The sequence below is a fragment of the Paramacrobiotus metropolitanus genome, unplaced genomic scaffold, assembly GCF_019649055.1.
Source record: "Paramacrobiotus metropolitanus isolate TYO unplaced genomic scaffold, Prichtersi_v1.0 Parri_scaffold0000043, whole genome shotgun sequence".
In the NCBI taxonomy this organism is placed as follows: domain Eukaryota; kingdom Metazoa; phylum Tardigrada; class Eutardigrada; order Parachela; family Macrobiotidae; genus Paramacrobiotus; species Paramacrobiotus metropolitanus.
The window spans coordinates 310,239-323,806 of record NW_026570263.1 but is presented as its reverse complement, the minus strand read 5'-3'; the positions used below and the strand labels follow the sequence as shown (position 1 = coordinate 323,806).

The following is a 13,568-nucleotide window of genomic DNA, read 5'->3' as shown; positions in this document are numbered from 1 at the left end:
TATGCTGATTCGACCGTATGTCCCTGATGCTTAATAAACCGTAGATGTTATATGAAACAGTGCGATGCTGGCAGAAATGCGCTATGTTCGACCATACCGCGTTGACCAAATCGAGTTTCTAGTAAGTTTCTAAGATTTTACAGATACTTAATCCTGTGATTAGACAGCCAACTGGAACTGAAGGCTGTTATGATTTATCACTGATGACCTCCCGCAGTGACACAGTGTAGGGCTAGATTGTTATCATTAAATATTGTGCATCTACTAGAATTTTCTAAGAACGCCGACGCTTCATAAGAAATATGACGATCCCTACAACGGGAGCCACACACGCCCACCCGATGACGATCCCGGCGATCTCCGCGCCGGAAAAAAGTCCTTCTTCAACCGGCACTGGCGTCGCAGTTGCCCCGATCGCCGTGGTGTTCGTCCCTTCCGGCGTCGTCGTGGTGGGATGGACCCAGCCGAACTCGCAGGCCCCTTGCACCTCAATGTCTTCGGCCAAGTAGAAGCGGAAGGCGTGGCAACAGGTGTAGTTGTTTAGCAGCACGCGGAACACCGCCGTCCCGTTGACGTCCATCAGATAGGTGGTCGTGCTGGTCCCGGTGGATGGGTTATAAGGGCTGCATTGTTGCTCTGTCTCCAGATCAGTGGAGGTATCCAAGAAGCCGCCGTAATCATCGGTAAATTCCAGAACAGCGTCCCAGGTGGTATTGACACACTGGGGACCCTTCGGGCAGTTGTTATACGATGTGGCGTTCGCGGTGCACTGCGGCGGAGTGGGCGGGATGCCCGGGATGAGAACCATCGGGCGCACCAAATAGTTCCCGGGGAGGGCGTCCTGATACAGCCGGTCGTTGCCCATTCCGAAGACCATGTAGTTGACGCTAGAGTTGACGCCTAGCGGGACCGTGATGCTGCTGAAAAGATTTGTACCGTGGTCGTAGGACACCGCTAGGCTCAGATCATCATGCTCTGGCCGGCTGGTAAACCCGAGGTTGTCCACAGCCGATGCCCTCCCGGTGGCGTCACCCGCGAGCTGCAGTCGGACCAGCGTGTTTCCCCCGGGAACTTGAACTTCCACCGGGCGCGAGAAGCTGATGCTGGCGTTGCAGCGCGACGGCCGGAAAATATCGGTGAAGCGGTGGTACGCGGTACCGTTCACTGTCTCGGTGACCTTTATTCGGAAGGGCTCCGCCGCCATCGTGAGGTTCGCCTGCGCCTGGATAGCGTTGAACTCGGAAGATCCGGTAAGAACCATCTCTGTGGTGGCGGTTACCAGCGAAAGGGTGGCGTTGGTCGATCCCAAAGTCATGACTTTGTAACTGACGCCGACAAGGGGATCGTTCTCGACGCGTTGATCTTCTGCACGGTCGCGGGAAAATGGGTCCAGACGGTATAAGCCTAGTTGCGCAAAGTTCTCTGTCGAAATATACGCGCGTACCGACCACGTGTCCCGAGGAATTTTTTTAACGGTGAAGCGCCACTCTGTCTGGTTCGCTGGACCGACGGTCACCCAGGTCCCGGCGTCGTGCACCGAACAGTACTCGCCCTCCTCGCCCTTCTCGCAAATGCTGACAACCGCATTGCCAATCCAGATCCCCGCGGGTTGCTCGTTGTCGTACAACGGCACCACAATCTCCTTTTCCGCATCGCGCGAAGCGTCGACCACTGCGGCCAAGGCGAGGTCATCCCGGACAGCGAAATCGAACACCTGCTCCGCGCTCCCTGTTAGCCGGTATAATGGTTGACTGATAAAGCTCCCTCCAGTTCGTTCGACAGTGCGCGCGTAGTCCGCTTGCCTGCGAGCAATAGTGACCCCGATGACTACCAGTCGCTGCTGTTTACTTTCCAGGATCGCGGACACCACGCGGGGTGCGGCGGCGCGATTAGTAACTACCGGCGAGGCATCGGTCAGGAGGATAATGGTGCTGCGGCTGTCGGCATTGCGTGCCGCCAGACTAACCGCCTCCAGGGCGTGGCGTCCATTGTCCTCCTGATCGGTGTCGATGTCGGTGCAGATGTCCCGATGGTCAAAGCACGCTGTGTGCAGCTTTACTAGCAGGTCCTTAAAACCGTCCACCGTAGTCTGGTAGGGATGAGCCTTGGGGACGGCATTAAGGCGGTCAAAGGTGTACACAACAAAACCCTTTGCGCTTTTGGATAGCGTCTTGTTTGAGTTTGTCACGAGGTCGAGTAGCATTGAAAGGCGCTGCCTCCCGGCCTCCGAGTACGTTGTGTCCACAACGACAATCAATTCGTGGCCGGGTGTATTCCCTCGAATGCCCAACACATGCGGAAACAGGTCGATGGTCGCGTTGCGGATGCTGTTCAAAAAGGTCACGGCGGCATTTACGGATTGGTTGGAACGGTCCTGGATCATGTGCAGCGCCTGACCAATCAGCGTACGGGCCTCGTGGAATTGCTGCGCGTTGATGGTCTGGATGACGGCGCGGGTCCACTCATCGAGAACCCGCTCGGCGACGGGCGACGGCGTCTCGGTGTCGGCGTGCCAGACGACGCTGTTGCGGCGGCCGCTGGCCACACCGTCGATGAAGACGCTGGCGTCCATGATGTGCTGCAGCGCGTGTAAATGCGCGGCGGGGACGCGGCGGCCGAAGAGCTGAGGAGCGTCCTCGTCTGTGTCATCTACTGGCAGTGGAAGGAGGTCGGGATTGGCCAGACCACTTGAGGCTTCGTCGTAGATAATGTTTCGGATGGTGGACAGTGCTATGAATGTCGCCTCGCGACGGGTTGACGCTGGTGGCGGGGCCAACGCCACGCTGACGACGGCGGATAGTAAGAGAAGGCTCTTGCGCATTTTCTGATTTGAATTAAGACAGCGCTAAGGGATTATTTGTATGGCAGAGGAAAAAAGCAATATTCTGCTTTAAAGCAATGCAATAAGCTGTTATTAGAAACAAAATTTGCGCATGCTGATAATACGCTGACAATCGAGCATTGTGAAACGGACGTACAGTTTTGTATGTGCTGTAACAATATATTGCTGTTTGTCTTATCTTATCTCATGCGTCCATATAAGCCCAAACATACTGTAATAACTGTCTTTTGTTGCCGGTGTGCGTAACACGGTTCAGATAAGATAACGATTAAGGAAATTGGCGAAATTTTTTGAAGTTTAAGCACAAACCCAAGTCCTGGTCTTAGACTTGAATTTGAAGTTAAATTGTAGTGTGAACTTGAGAATTCCAGAGACGGAAGGACAGCGTTGACTGGCCGTCTGCGGGCGAACGGCAGGATATGCATGGGAGCAGCGGATACCCGCAACGGCCATACCGCAAATTTCGCGCCATGCCGGCAGATCATCAGTCTACTATTTTTGCATGCGTTAAAGCCGCTTTTATCGCCTTTTCGTACGAGATTCCTACAAATGTTTGGTATACAGCGACTCGTTCACTTCCCTTCTACCATTCGTCAACATGCAAAATCCTCATCTTTTGGAAAACTGTCAACGTTGTCTTCTAGACAGGCGTCCGGCTGATCGTTTGCACCGGATTCCATGTCTTTCGAATTCGTCCACCCACTCGCCGCATTTACATTTCGTAAGGAGTGACGACTGGAGCGCCTAATCGTAGAGCAACGCTGGCCTGGAAATCGATATTCTCCAACAGACTACCTGGGCATGCAGCAGGTAATGCGTGGATCCAGTACCCGGATTCTGGAGTCGACACTGCCTTCAAGTGAGTAACTTTTGTGGCAGAGACACGGAAAGCTGAAAGGTCGGAAAGGGCACGCAAGGTCGCGGGAGTATCCCAGGCCTGTTGGATGCCGTGAAGGTGTTCTGCCGGCACATCGTTCATGCCGGTACGCAATTTCCAAGCCAGTGTTGAGACTGTTATATCGGTGATAGTGCCGGGCACAGTTTAGAATTAAGCCGACGAAATGAGGAAGCCGATGCCAAGTAGGCGGAGGGAGCTAGCTCCTCAGTGCGTCGTATCCCTAAACCAACCGATCGAACAGGTAAGGATACCTGCAATCAGGTTGGATGATCCATCCTCACGTTTGATATACGCTCTACAGCGGCGCGGAAGGTTCGATCAAGCAAGGGCGTTTCATGAGAAAGATTCTTCAAAGCAGAATCTGTATATAATGATGTCACAATGGTTGGCTGCCGCGCCGGTATGAATGGATGTTTTGCGTGTGTGAATGGATTGCAGACAGATTCCGGGTTTGCACCGGCGCCTGAGTCACTTTTACTCAAGCTTATATAAGCGATTGCCACGTGTTCAACTGTTCACAGTTAGCTGCAAAAGTTTTTGCCTTTTGGTTTCTAAATTTTTCTACATTAAGAAGCCTTTTCATTGTTGTCATCGGTACCGTATCAACAATCTGGTAAAGATGGTTCATGCACGAGAAGAACTCGAAGACAAGACGTGCGAAGAGTTAAAGGTCATTCTGAAAAACTTTAACTTGATCACTAACGGCCTCAAAGCCGATCTGGTTACGCGCATTCTTGATCATCAATCTGGTTCCACACGTTCCAACGACAGAAGCGACAAGCCCCGTGTAATGTACGGACCATATTGTAATGTTTCCCGTCCTTGTGTAACGTACGGACCAGCCACGATGACTATCCATGTTGGCGGCAGGCGACACTTCTAGTGAGCAGAGGCGGTATTGGAATAAGTCGGGCGGAAAAATTAGCGCTTCCAGCCTTCTTGGCTTCGATTCACTCCGTATCCGACTTAATATCATTCCTGCTCTCTGATCACCCACTGTTAATATCTCGGCCGCTTCTGAGTTATGGAAAACTAACGCACGTCTGGTAGGACTCCCGGAGCCTAATGCCAGAAAGGCACAACGAAAATGGGACCTTCCACTGTGTAACGCATATATACTGCTGGACATCTTTTGCGACGATGAAATTAACCGGGCCCGTCTCCTCGCACAGTCGATACCGGAAGCTGGCATATGGTTAAATGCTTTGCCCTTGGCATATACCGGTAACCTCTTGGACGATGACACCGTGAAGATATCAGTCGACCTGAGGCTGGATGTAAGTATCTGCGAAGCACACTCCTGTTCGAAGTGCCACAAGCCCGTTGTTGTGTATGGTCACCAGTGACCACGGCTTATCCTGCGCATTCTCAGCTGGAAAGCATCTACGCCATGGCGGCCCGAACAGTATTTTGTGCAGATCGTTAGTATCAGCCGGCATCCCTGCAAAATTGGAGCCGCGAGGTACATCCCACACATCGGACCGCCGCCCAGATGGCTGCACCACGTTTGCGTGGCAACGCGGTATGTGTTTGGCGTGGGACGTGACCTGCGTGGATACTGTCACTATGTCTCACCGGAAAGCCACATCAGTCACTGCGGGATCCGCCGCCGCACAGGCGGAGGATAGGATAGCGGGATTGTACTTGTACTTACAGGGCAGAAACATCTTCGTACCGCTGGCTTTTGAAACTCTTGGACCATGGGGAAAGTCAGCTAGCCGCTTAGTGAAAGAAATTGGCAAGCGAATTCAACAGCATACGGGTGAGCCTCGCTCCTATGAGTACCTCCGTCAACGACTGTCCCTGGAAATTCAGCGAGACAACGCTGCTTCCGCGCTCGGGATAATGGAGGGAGCGGCAGCATTAATTGAATTACTTTTTATTTGATTTATTGTTTTGAAACAGTGATGTAACCGCTTCTTGTGAAATCAATAAAATAGAATTACTCTAGGTACATATTTTCAGCGTCACCCTACTTTTTAATAACGATCAAGTTAATATTAAAATTTTCATTTCTCTTTTGCTGATTTGACCGTATGTCTCTGATGCTTGGCCAACCGTAGAGTATACTGTGTACATAAGGAGCACTGCAATGCTGCCAGAAAATGCGCTATGTTCATTTGGACAATGCATCGGTAAGGAATTTTGCCCCTAGCTGTTGTTTTGTTACGTTTAAAAATTCAAAATATGATCGCAGAAGTCAGTAGAAAGTTTGGAACAACTGGTAATAGTTATTTCGATAATCTCGGTGCTGTTTTCTTCACGCGTTTAGGTAACCTATCTGCACTCTGTAGCTTGCTAAAATTTTGTTTATCGACAATGGAGCACTGTGACCGCGGACCGCGGTGACCAAACCGAAGCCGCCGCCGTTTCTTGTAAGTTTCTAAGACTAATTTTATATAGCTAATCCTAGTGCAACCAACTGGAACTGAAGGCTCTATAATTTATTTAGTATTGATCTCACGCAGTGACCAAACTGTTGGACTAGAGTATAATCATTAAATACCACGCATCCACTAGAGCTTTTCTAAGAACGTCGTCGCTTCATTACAAAGAAGGCAATTCCTGCGAGGAGAGCCACACCCGCCAGAACCCCGATGACGATCCCCGCGATTTCCCCACCCGACAGTCCATCATCAGCCGGCGCCACGGTCGCCCCGATCGCCGTGGTGTTCATCCCTTCCGGCGGCGTCGTGGTGGCATGAACCCAGCCGAACTCGCATGCCCCTCGCGCCTCACTGTCCTCGGCCAAGTAGAAGCGGAAGGCGCGGCAACAGGAGTAGTTGTCTAGCTGCACTCGGAACACCGCCGTGCCGTTGACGTTCTCCATCGAATAGGTGTTCGTGCTGGTCCCGGTGGCTGGATTAAAAGGGCTGGATTGCTGCTCCGTCCTCAAATCGGTGGAGGTGTCCAGAAACCCGCCGTAGGCATCGGTAAACTCCAGGACCGTGTCCCAGGTGGCATTGGCACACTGGGGACCCTTCGGACAGTTGTTATACGATGTGGCGTTCGCGGTGCATTGCGGCGGAGTGGGCGCAACGCCCGGGATGAGGACCATGGGGCGGACCAGATAGTTCCCGGGGAGGGCGTCTTGATACAGCCGGTCGGAGCCCATGCCGAACACCATATAGTTTACGCTATGGTTAGCGCCCAACGGAACGGTAATGTTGCTGAGCAGAGTTATGCCGCCATCGTACGGCAGTGCTAGGGTAAGAATATCAGTGTCTGGTCGGCTGACAAACCCGATGTGATCCACAGCCGACACCCTCCCGGTGGTGTTACCCGCGAACTGCATTCGGACCACTGTATTTCCACCGGGAACCTGGACTTCCACCGGGCGCGAGAAGGTTATCGTGGCGTTGGAGCGCGTCGGCCGGATGATGTCCGTGAAGCGGTGGTACGCGGTGCCGTTGACTGTCTCGGTGACCCTTATCCTGAAGGGCTCCGCCGGCACCGTGAGGTTCGCCTGCGCCTGGATTTCGTTAAACCCGGAAGACCCGGTAAGAACCACCTCTGTTGTGGCGGTCACCAGCGAAATGGTGGCGTTGGTCGATCCCAACGTCATGACCGTGTAATCGACGCCGACAAGGGGGTCGTTCTCCACGCGCTGACCTTCGGCACCGTGGCGGGAAAACGGGTCCAGCCGGTACAAACCCAACTGCGCAAAGCTCTCTGTCGAAATATACGCGCGTACCGACCACGTTTCCGTTGGGTCCGGATGGATCAGCATGTGCTTGACTTTAATGCGCCACTCTGTTTGGTTCGTTGGACCGACGGTCACCCAGGTCCCGGCTTCGTACCTCACACAGGGCTCACCGTCCTCTGTCTTCTCGCAAATCATGACACCGACACTGCCGATCCAGATCCCCGCGGGTTGCTCGGTGCCGTACAAGGGCACAACGATTTCTTTCTCCACGTCGCGCGAAGCGTCGACCACTGCGGCCAAGGCGAGGTCATCGCGGACGGCGAAATGGAACACCTGCTCAGCCGCCTCAGTGCTCCCTGTTAGCGGGTTAGCTGACTGGTCGGTGAAGCTCCCTCCGGTTCGTTCCACGATGCGTGCGTAATCCGCCTGCTTAGTGACGTTGTTGACCCCGATGATGACCAAACGCTGCTGTTTGCTCTCCAGGATCGCCGACACGACACGCGGTGCGTAGGTGCTAGTAACCACCGGCGCGGCGTCGGTCAGGAGAATTATGGTGCTGCGGCTGTCGGCGTTACGTGCCGCCAGGCTGACCGCCTCGAGCGCGTGGCGCCGACTGTCGGTCTGGTTGGTGTCGGTGTCGGTGCAGATTTCCCGTTGGGCGCTGCACGCTGCAATTAGATTTCCTAACATGACCGTAAAGCCGTCCGCGGTCGTCTGGTACGGATGGGATTTAGGGACGGCGTTCACGCGGTCGAAGGTATACAGTGTGAATCCCGCCAGGTTGTTGGATAGCGTTTGGTTCAGGATCCCGACGCGGCTGAGCAACATCCGTAAGCGTTCGCCCGCTGCCGCCTGGTACGTAGTATCCACAACGACGACTAGATCCTTGCCCTGGGACTGCCGACGGATGCCCAGCACCTGCGGGAACAGGTCGATCGTCGCGTTACGGATGCCGGTTAGAAAGGTCAACACGGCGCCCTCGGAGTGGTTGGAGCGGTCCTGGACCATGTGCAGCGCCTGACCAATCAGCGTGCGGGCTTCGTGGAACTGTCGGGCGTTGATGGTCTGAATGGCGGCACGGGTCCATTCATCGAGAATTCGGTCGGCGACAGGATTCGGCGTCTGGGTGCCGGCGTGCCAGACGGCGCTGTTGCGGCGGCCGCTAGCCACGCCGTCGATGAAGACGCTGGCGTCCATGATGTGCTGCAGCGCGTGTAAATCCGCCGCGGGGACGCGGCGGCCAAAATTCAGAGGGGTGTCCTCTTCCGTGCCTCCTGTTGGAAGGGGAAGGAGGTCGGGATTGGCCAGACCCTGGGAGGCTTCGTCGTAGACAATGTATCCCATTCTAGATAGTGCGAAGAGTGTCGCCTCGCGACGGGTTTCCATGGGCGGCTGCGCCAGCGCCACGCTGACGACTACGGATAGTAAAAGCAGGCACCTGCGCATTTTCAGTTTTAACATAAGAAAGCGTTAAGCGATCATTTATAATTATGGCAGAGGAAAAGGTGCAGTATACTGCTTTTAGAGCATTCTTTAATAAGCTGTTTTACAAGAACAAATTTGCGCATATTGATTATGCTGACAATCGAGCATTGTGAAACGGACGTACAGTATTGTGTGTGCTGTAACAATAACTTTTTGATTGTCTTATCTTATCTCAGGTGTCCATACAAGTCCAAACAAGAGAGTCCACTAACGTACAGTTACACAATAACTGTCTTTGCTGCCGGTGTGCGTAACATTGTTCAGATAAAGATAACGACGAACGACGGTAGGGACTCGGCGAATGCGGCTAAGTTTAAGCACCAATAAGTTCAGATTGCAGACTTGAATCTGAATTTGTGTTGTAATTTGAACTTGTGCATTCCAGAAACGAATAGACAGCATCGACTGGCCGTCTGCCAAGGGATGTGGAAACAGCCGATACTCGAAATGGCCAGGCCCATCGAATACCCCGAATTTCGAGCAATGTCGACCGGTCATCAGTCTATTCGTTCGACACACGATCAACCGCTTTTATCGCTTTCTCATACGATTTTTCCACAAGAATTTCATACAAAGCGAATACTTCCCCCACTTCCCCATATTTACCAATGGCCACCACTACCACTTCAAACTGGAGAGAACGCAGTCGTAGCAATTCACAACAGTATTTAACTGACAATCGTTATACATACAACCACAGTTACTCTGCCGGTGTAAAGTATCGGCCATTTCCATTGAGCATCTCGAAACCAGTCTCCAATCAGGCGCCACGTGGTGAATGGCAGAACAACTTCTGATTATTATTTAATCCGTTTGTCTCGGTCTTATCGACAGACAACAGACACTTGTATATTGTATTGCAGTCACAGGCAACAAAGAACACGATAACGGAAACAGGCAGCGTGTGCAAAATGGACGTCATTTCTCTTCGATTCTTCGCTCTGCCCATTATTTTAATCAGTACCGCTTTAGGGATCAATATATTAATCACTTTTACTGCATAGATGCAGTGCTAGTCTAACTGCATAGATTGCATCCCTGATAAGCTGCACAGGCTGCATAGACTGAATGGTAATGCATAGACTGCATATCAATCAGCCGTGGTTGTTCATGTGGCCGCTCGCCACAGGGGCTATCAGTTCGGTAAAGTGATTAATATATTGATCCCTAAAGCGGTACTGATTAAAATAATGGGCAAAGCGAAGTATAAAAGCAATGTTAATAGGTAAAAGTTTTAGTGCTCTTACGGAAACCTACAACATTGAGCCTGGGCATAGTACTGCAAATCAAATCCCAAGACCTTGCAATCCATAAAATCTGCAGAACGAGGTTATTATACGACAGCGATTACGCGCTATCGTCGTCACTTTTATGACAATGCGGCGATCTTGCCTTTGTGTACTTTTGGGGCTAGCCGCGCTTATTGTCCCTGATGTAGTGTGGTGCAATGGATCTACTGTGGAGAGTGAGTACACATACCGTAAATAGAGCAGTTAGTATAATGATGATTACAATACATAGTCGTAATGCACTAATGATTACAAGATGCCGAGGGCAACGATCCTTAGACCAGATGCTTCTGTTTAAACTTGAGCGCCGTAAACTGCTAGCACAGAATACATACATTAGGAGGCTTGGAAGAAAATTCGATAGGCTCAATTTTAAATTTGGCTTTTCTTCTTTACTTGTCCGTAGATGAGGGTCCGTCGCCGAATCCTGCGTGTTACTACGTGCGGAGGGATACGGGTGACCTTCATCTTACTTGCCGATCTAACGGGCTCATGATCCCGGATGACTTTGACGTGGCCAGAATTCGAAAAGACGTGCAAACTCTTTCCATCGGGGGCAACTCTTACGATGCCTTCCTGTCATCCAGCGCACCACCGCTGCCGGCCGACCTCTTGGCTCTCCAGCACGTTGAACTAGCATATTTCGTTATCGAGAGAAACTCTAGCATGGTAATCAAGCGATTCCTCAACAACGTCAAAGGCCGCCTACATTCCCTAAGCGTCTTCGACAGCAAAGTGACTTCCCTGGACGACGGGTTTCTCCAGGATTCTCGCAGCTGCGGGAGTTGGATTTCACCAAGAATCATATCTCGATCATCAGCAAGACCGCCTTCCAACGGGAGACCACCGGGCCGTCGCTCAATCTCCGGTTGGGGAGAAACCGACTGGAGAGCCTGGACTGGACCGTTTTCCAGCCGATTACCAGCAGCATCGGTGTAAGAAACGCCTTTGCACTACTGCTTCTGGTCTTTTATCGTACAGTTGACCATTTATTTGCATAGGATCTGGAGCTGGACTATCAGGATCCGGGACTGAAATCCGTCCACTGCTCCACCACGTTCCGCTTCCCTCAATCTATCGGTCGTGTGCTGTTGACCAACAACCAACTGGAGTTCTTGCCGCAGTGCATGCTGGACTCTCTTAACATCTTTGACGGCCGCATTCACATGAAGGTAGACAAGAACCCCTTCTGCCCATCGGACGGAACGTGCGCTTGTCCCGCTATGCAGCCGTTTCTGCACTTCCTCTGCGATTTCGCTACCAGCGACTGGGACTACGGTCTGAACTTCACATGCGGCACGCCCTTCACATCCAGTCAGCGCTGGTGGAGCCCGAAACAACTGCCGCCCAACGTTACTTGCAGAATGAAGGACAGTCGCTGGTGCAAACGAACGCCTTGCTGGTGGTAGCTACAGCATTGCTGTTCGGTGTTCTACGTGCAAATTGGTGTTTGTGACCACTGCATGGCGGCATTCGACAGCTCAAGTTCGAATGCTCTTCTTGTGCTTCGTTAGAAATGACAGAAATGAAACAATGAACTGTGTGTGACGTGTAACGCCGCCCTCCATGTATGAAAGCACAGACATGCTATACGGAAGGTGCACTACGACTACCGTACCAGATGACCATCCAACTAATTGTTCCCACGTTATCTAAGATAACGTGGGAACATAAGAATATGAACTATATCTTATGCCTAATCCACGAACAACCAATAAACCAATTCAGCATGTACGTGCACGAATAAATAATAAAATAATTTTGGATGATGTTGTTATCCAGAAATTGTGACTTCCGGTAGGTATACCCCACACAAACTTATGCTTTCGCAACAAGACACAAGAGCGCTCATAGCATAAGTTCGTATCAGCAACTGCAATTCACAACTAAATTTTAGTCTAGACTAATCTTTCAAGAAAACCAAATATCACAGTTCTGTTTTAGCGTGTAGCAGTTTACAAAGATAAAGCAACGCCGACAATAATACACGGCGTTTACACAATCAATAAGGAGTCAGAGAACATAAGTACGCATGCACTCGTATTAACCGTTAGTTTATTAAAGCCGTACATCATGGAATGTTATTATTATTATTATTATTATTATTATTACATCAAGAGCAGACAACCCGTTTAACGGGACTTCAACGTCTGGTCGCTACAAAAACAACGTTAAGATTACGACAGATCCACCATTCGGAGAGCAAATTTGAAAAAACCAACACCATCAACGCTGAGTATCTGCATATTAACGTTTTGTATGCGCTCGAAAATGTCCCTTAAACGCATGGCCAACGTGCCTTCCCCGATCTTCTTCTTCGCTTTGGCTTCGATTCTTTTGGCTTCCGGAGGTTATACCGCGCTGTAACATCCGTGAAGTCAATCATGTCGACCAGGTACTGTGGAGGATGGTACGCTTCGTGGTTGTAGATCTTGTACAACCATACTGCCTCGGACTGCTTCCAACGGTCGTACACCGGCAGGATGCGCAGTTTCTGGTACAGCTCGGGGGTTACCCGCTCCTTGTAATCAGAAATCGCCCGCAGTGCTTTCCGCTGTGCTTTAGCCAGTTTGCCGCGCAAAGCCAAAGATGCCGGTGACCACGTATCCGACCCGTAGTCGAAGTGTGGCTGCACACAAGCATGGTAAAGGCTCCTACGCTGGGGCAGATCCAGGCCGTCTTTCGCGCAGTTAATCATTGCGATACCGTAGTTAACTTTTCGCAGCACGTGATCTACATGCGTTCCCCACTTCAGGTTGCGGTCTATGTAGATCCCCAGATACTTTACGCACTTTTCTTCCTCCATCTGGTAGCCATTGATCATCACCACTGGAGAAGGTTGGCTGTTCTTCGGTTCGGAACAGATGTACATGAGTTTGCACTTCTTTTCGTTTATGCAGAGGGTGTTATCTGCAAGCCAGGTTGTCACACTGCCAATCTGCACGCTTAACTTCGCTGCAGCTTCTTCTTTCGTGCGGCCGATGCCATACAGTACCGTATCATCGGCGAACAATTCTGCGTCATTTCCATTTGGCATATCGTTTATGTACACAATGAACAACACAGGCCCCATCCTTGTGCCTTGCGGCACTCCCGACCTATATACTATACTTATCATGTTATCCAACTATCATCACCGACTGGCGACTACGAATACACCGAATTTCGCGCAATGCCGGCAGGTCATTAATGTATCAATTTTATTTAACTTACATTCGACCGCTTTTATCGGATTTCTTGTACAGTGTTTCCACAAGAATTTGATACAAAACGATTCCTTCATTCACTTCCATTCCTTTAACAAGGGACAATGCTTCAAACTACTGATAACGCAGTTCTTTTCGGAGACAATTCACTTTCGCTGGATACGTAGCACCACAGTAGCTCTGCCCCGGTACCAGCCCTTTC

The 13,568-nt window shown here is 51.1% G+C and overlaps 1 protein-coding gene across 1 annotated transcript; it reads left to right on the top strand.

Annotated features, from left to right (window-relative positions):
- The first annotated feature begins 9,856 nt into the window (after positions 1-9,856).
- LOC129590986 (uncharacterized) lies at positions 9,857-11,675 on the top strand. Its single transcript, XM_055486458.1, has 3 exons — positions 9,857-10,336; positions 10,567-11,095; positions 11,162-11,675. Exons 1-3 carry the CDS (start codon positions 10,243-10,245, stop codon positions 11,193-11,195), a joined length of 657 nt encoding a protein of 218 aa, XP_055342433.1. The 5' UTR covers positions 9,857-10,242; the 3' UTR covers positions 11,196-11,675.
- The last annotated feature ends 1,893 nt before the right edge of the window (positions 11,676-13,568 follow it).

Excerpts from the sequence above, each read along its gene's own strand:
- LOC129590986 (XM_055486458.1), top strand. The coding sequence starts at position 10,243 with ATGACAATGCGGCGATCTTGCCTTTGTGTACTTTTGGGGCTAGCCGCG. Across the intron at positions 10,337-10,566 it reads CAATGGATCTACTGTGGAGA|ATGAGGGTCCGTCGCCGAAT; the intron begins GTGAGTACACAT and ends ACTTGTCCGTAG. Across the intron at positions 11,096-11,161 it reads CGATTACCAGCAGCATCGGT|GATCTGGAGCTGGACTATCA; the intron begins GTAAGAAACGCC and ends TTATTTGCATAG.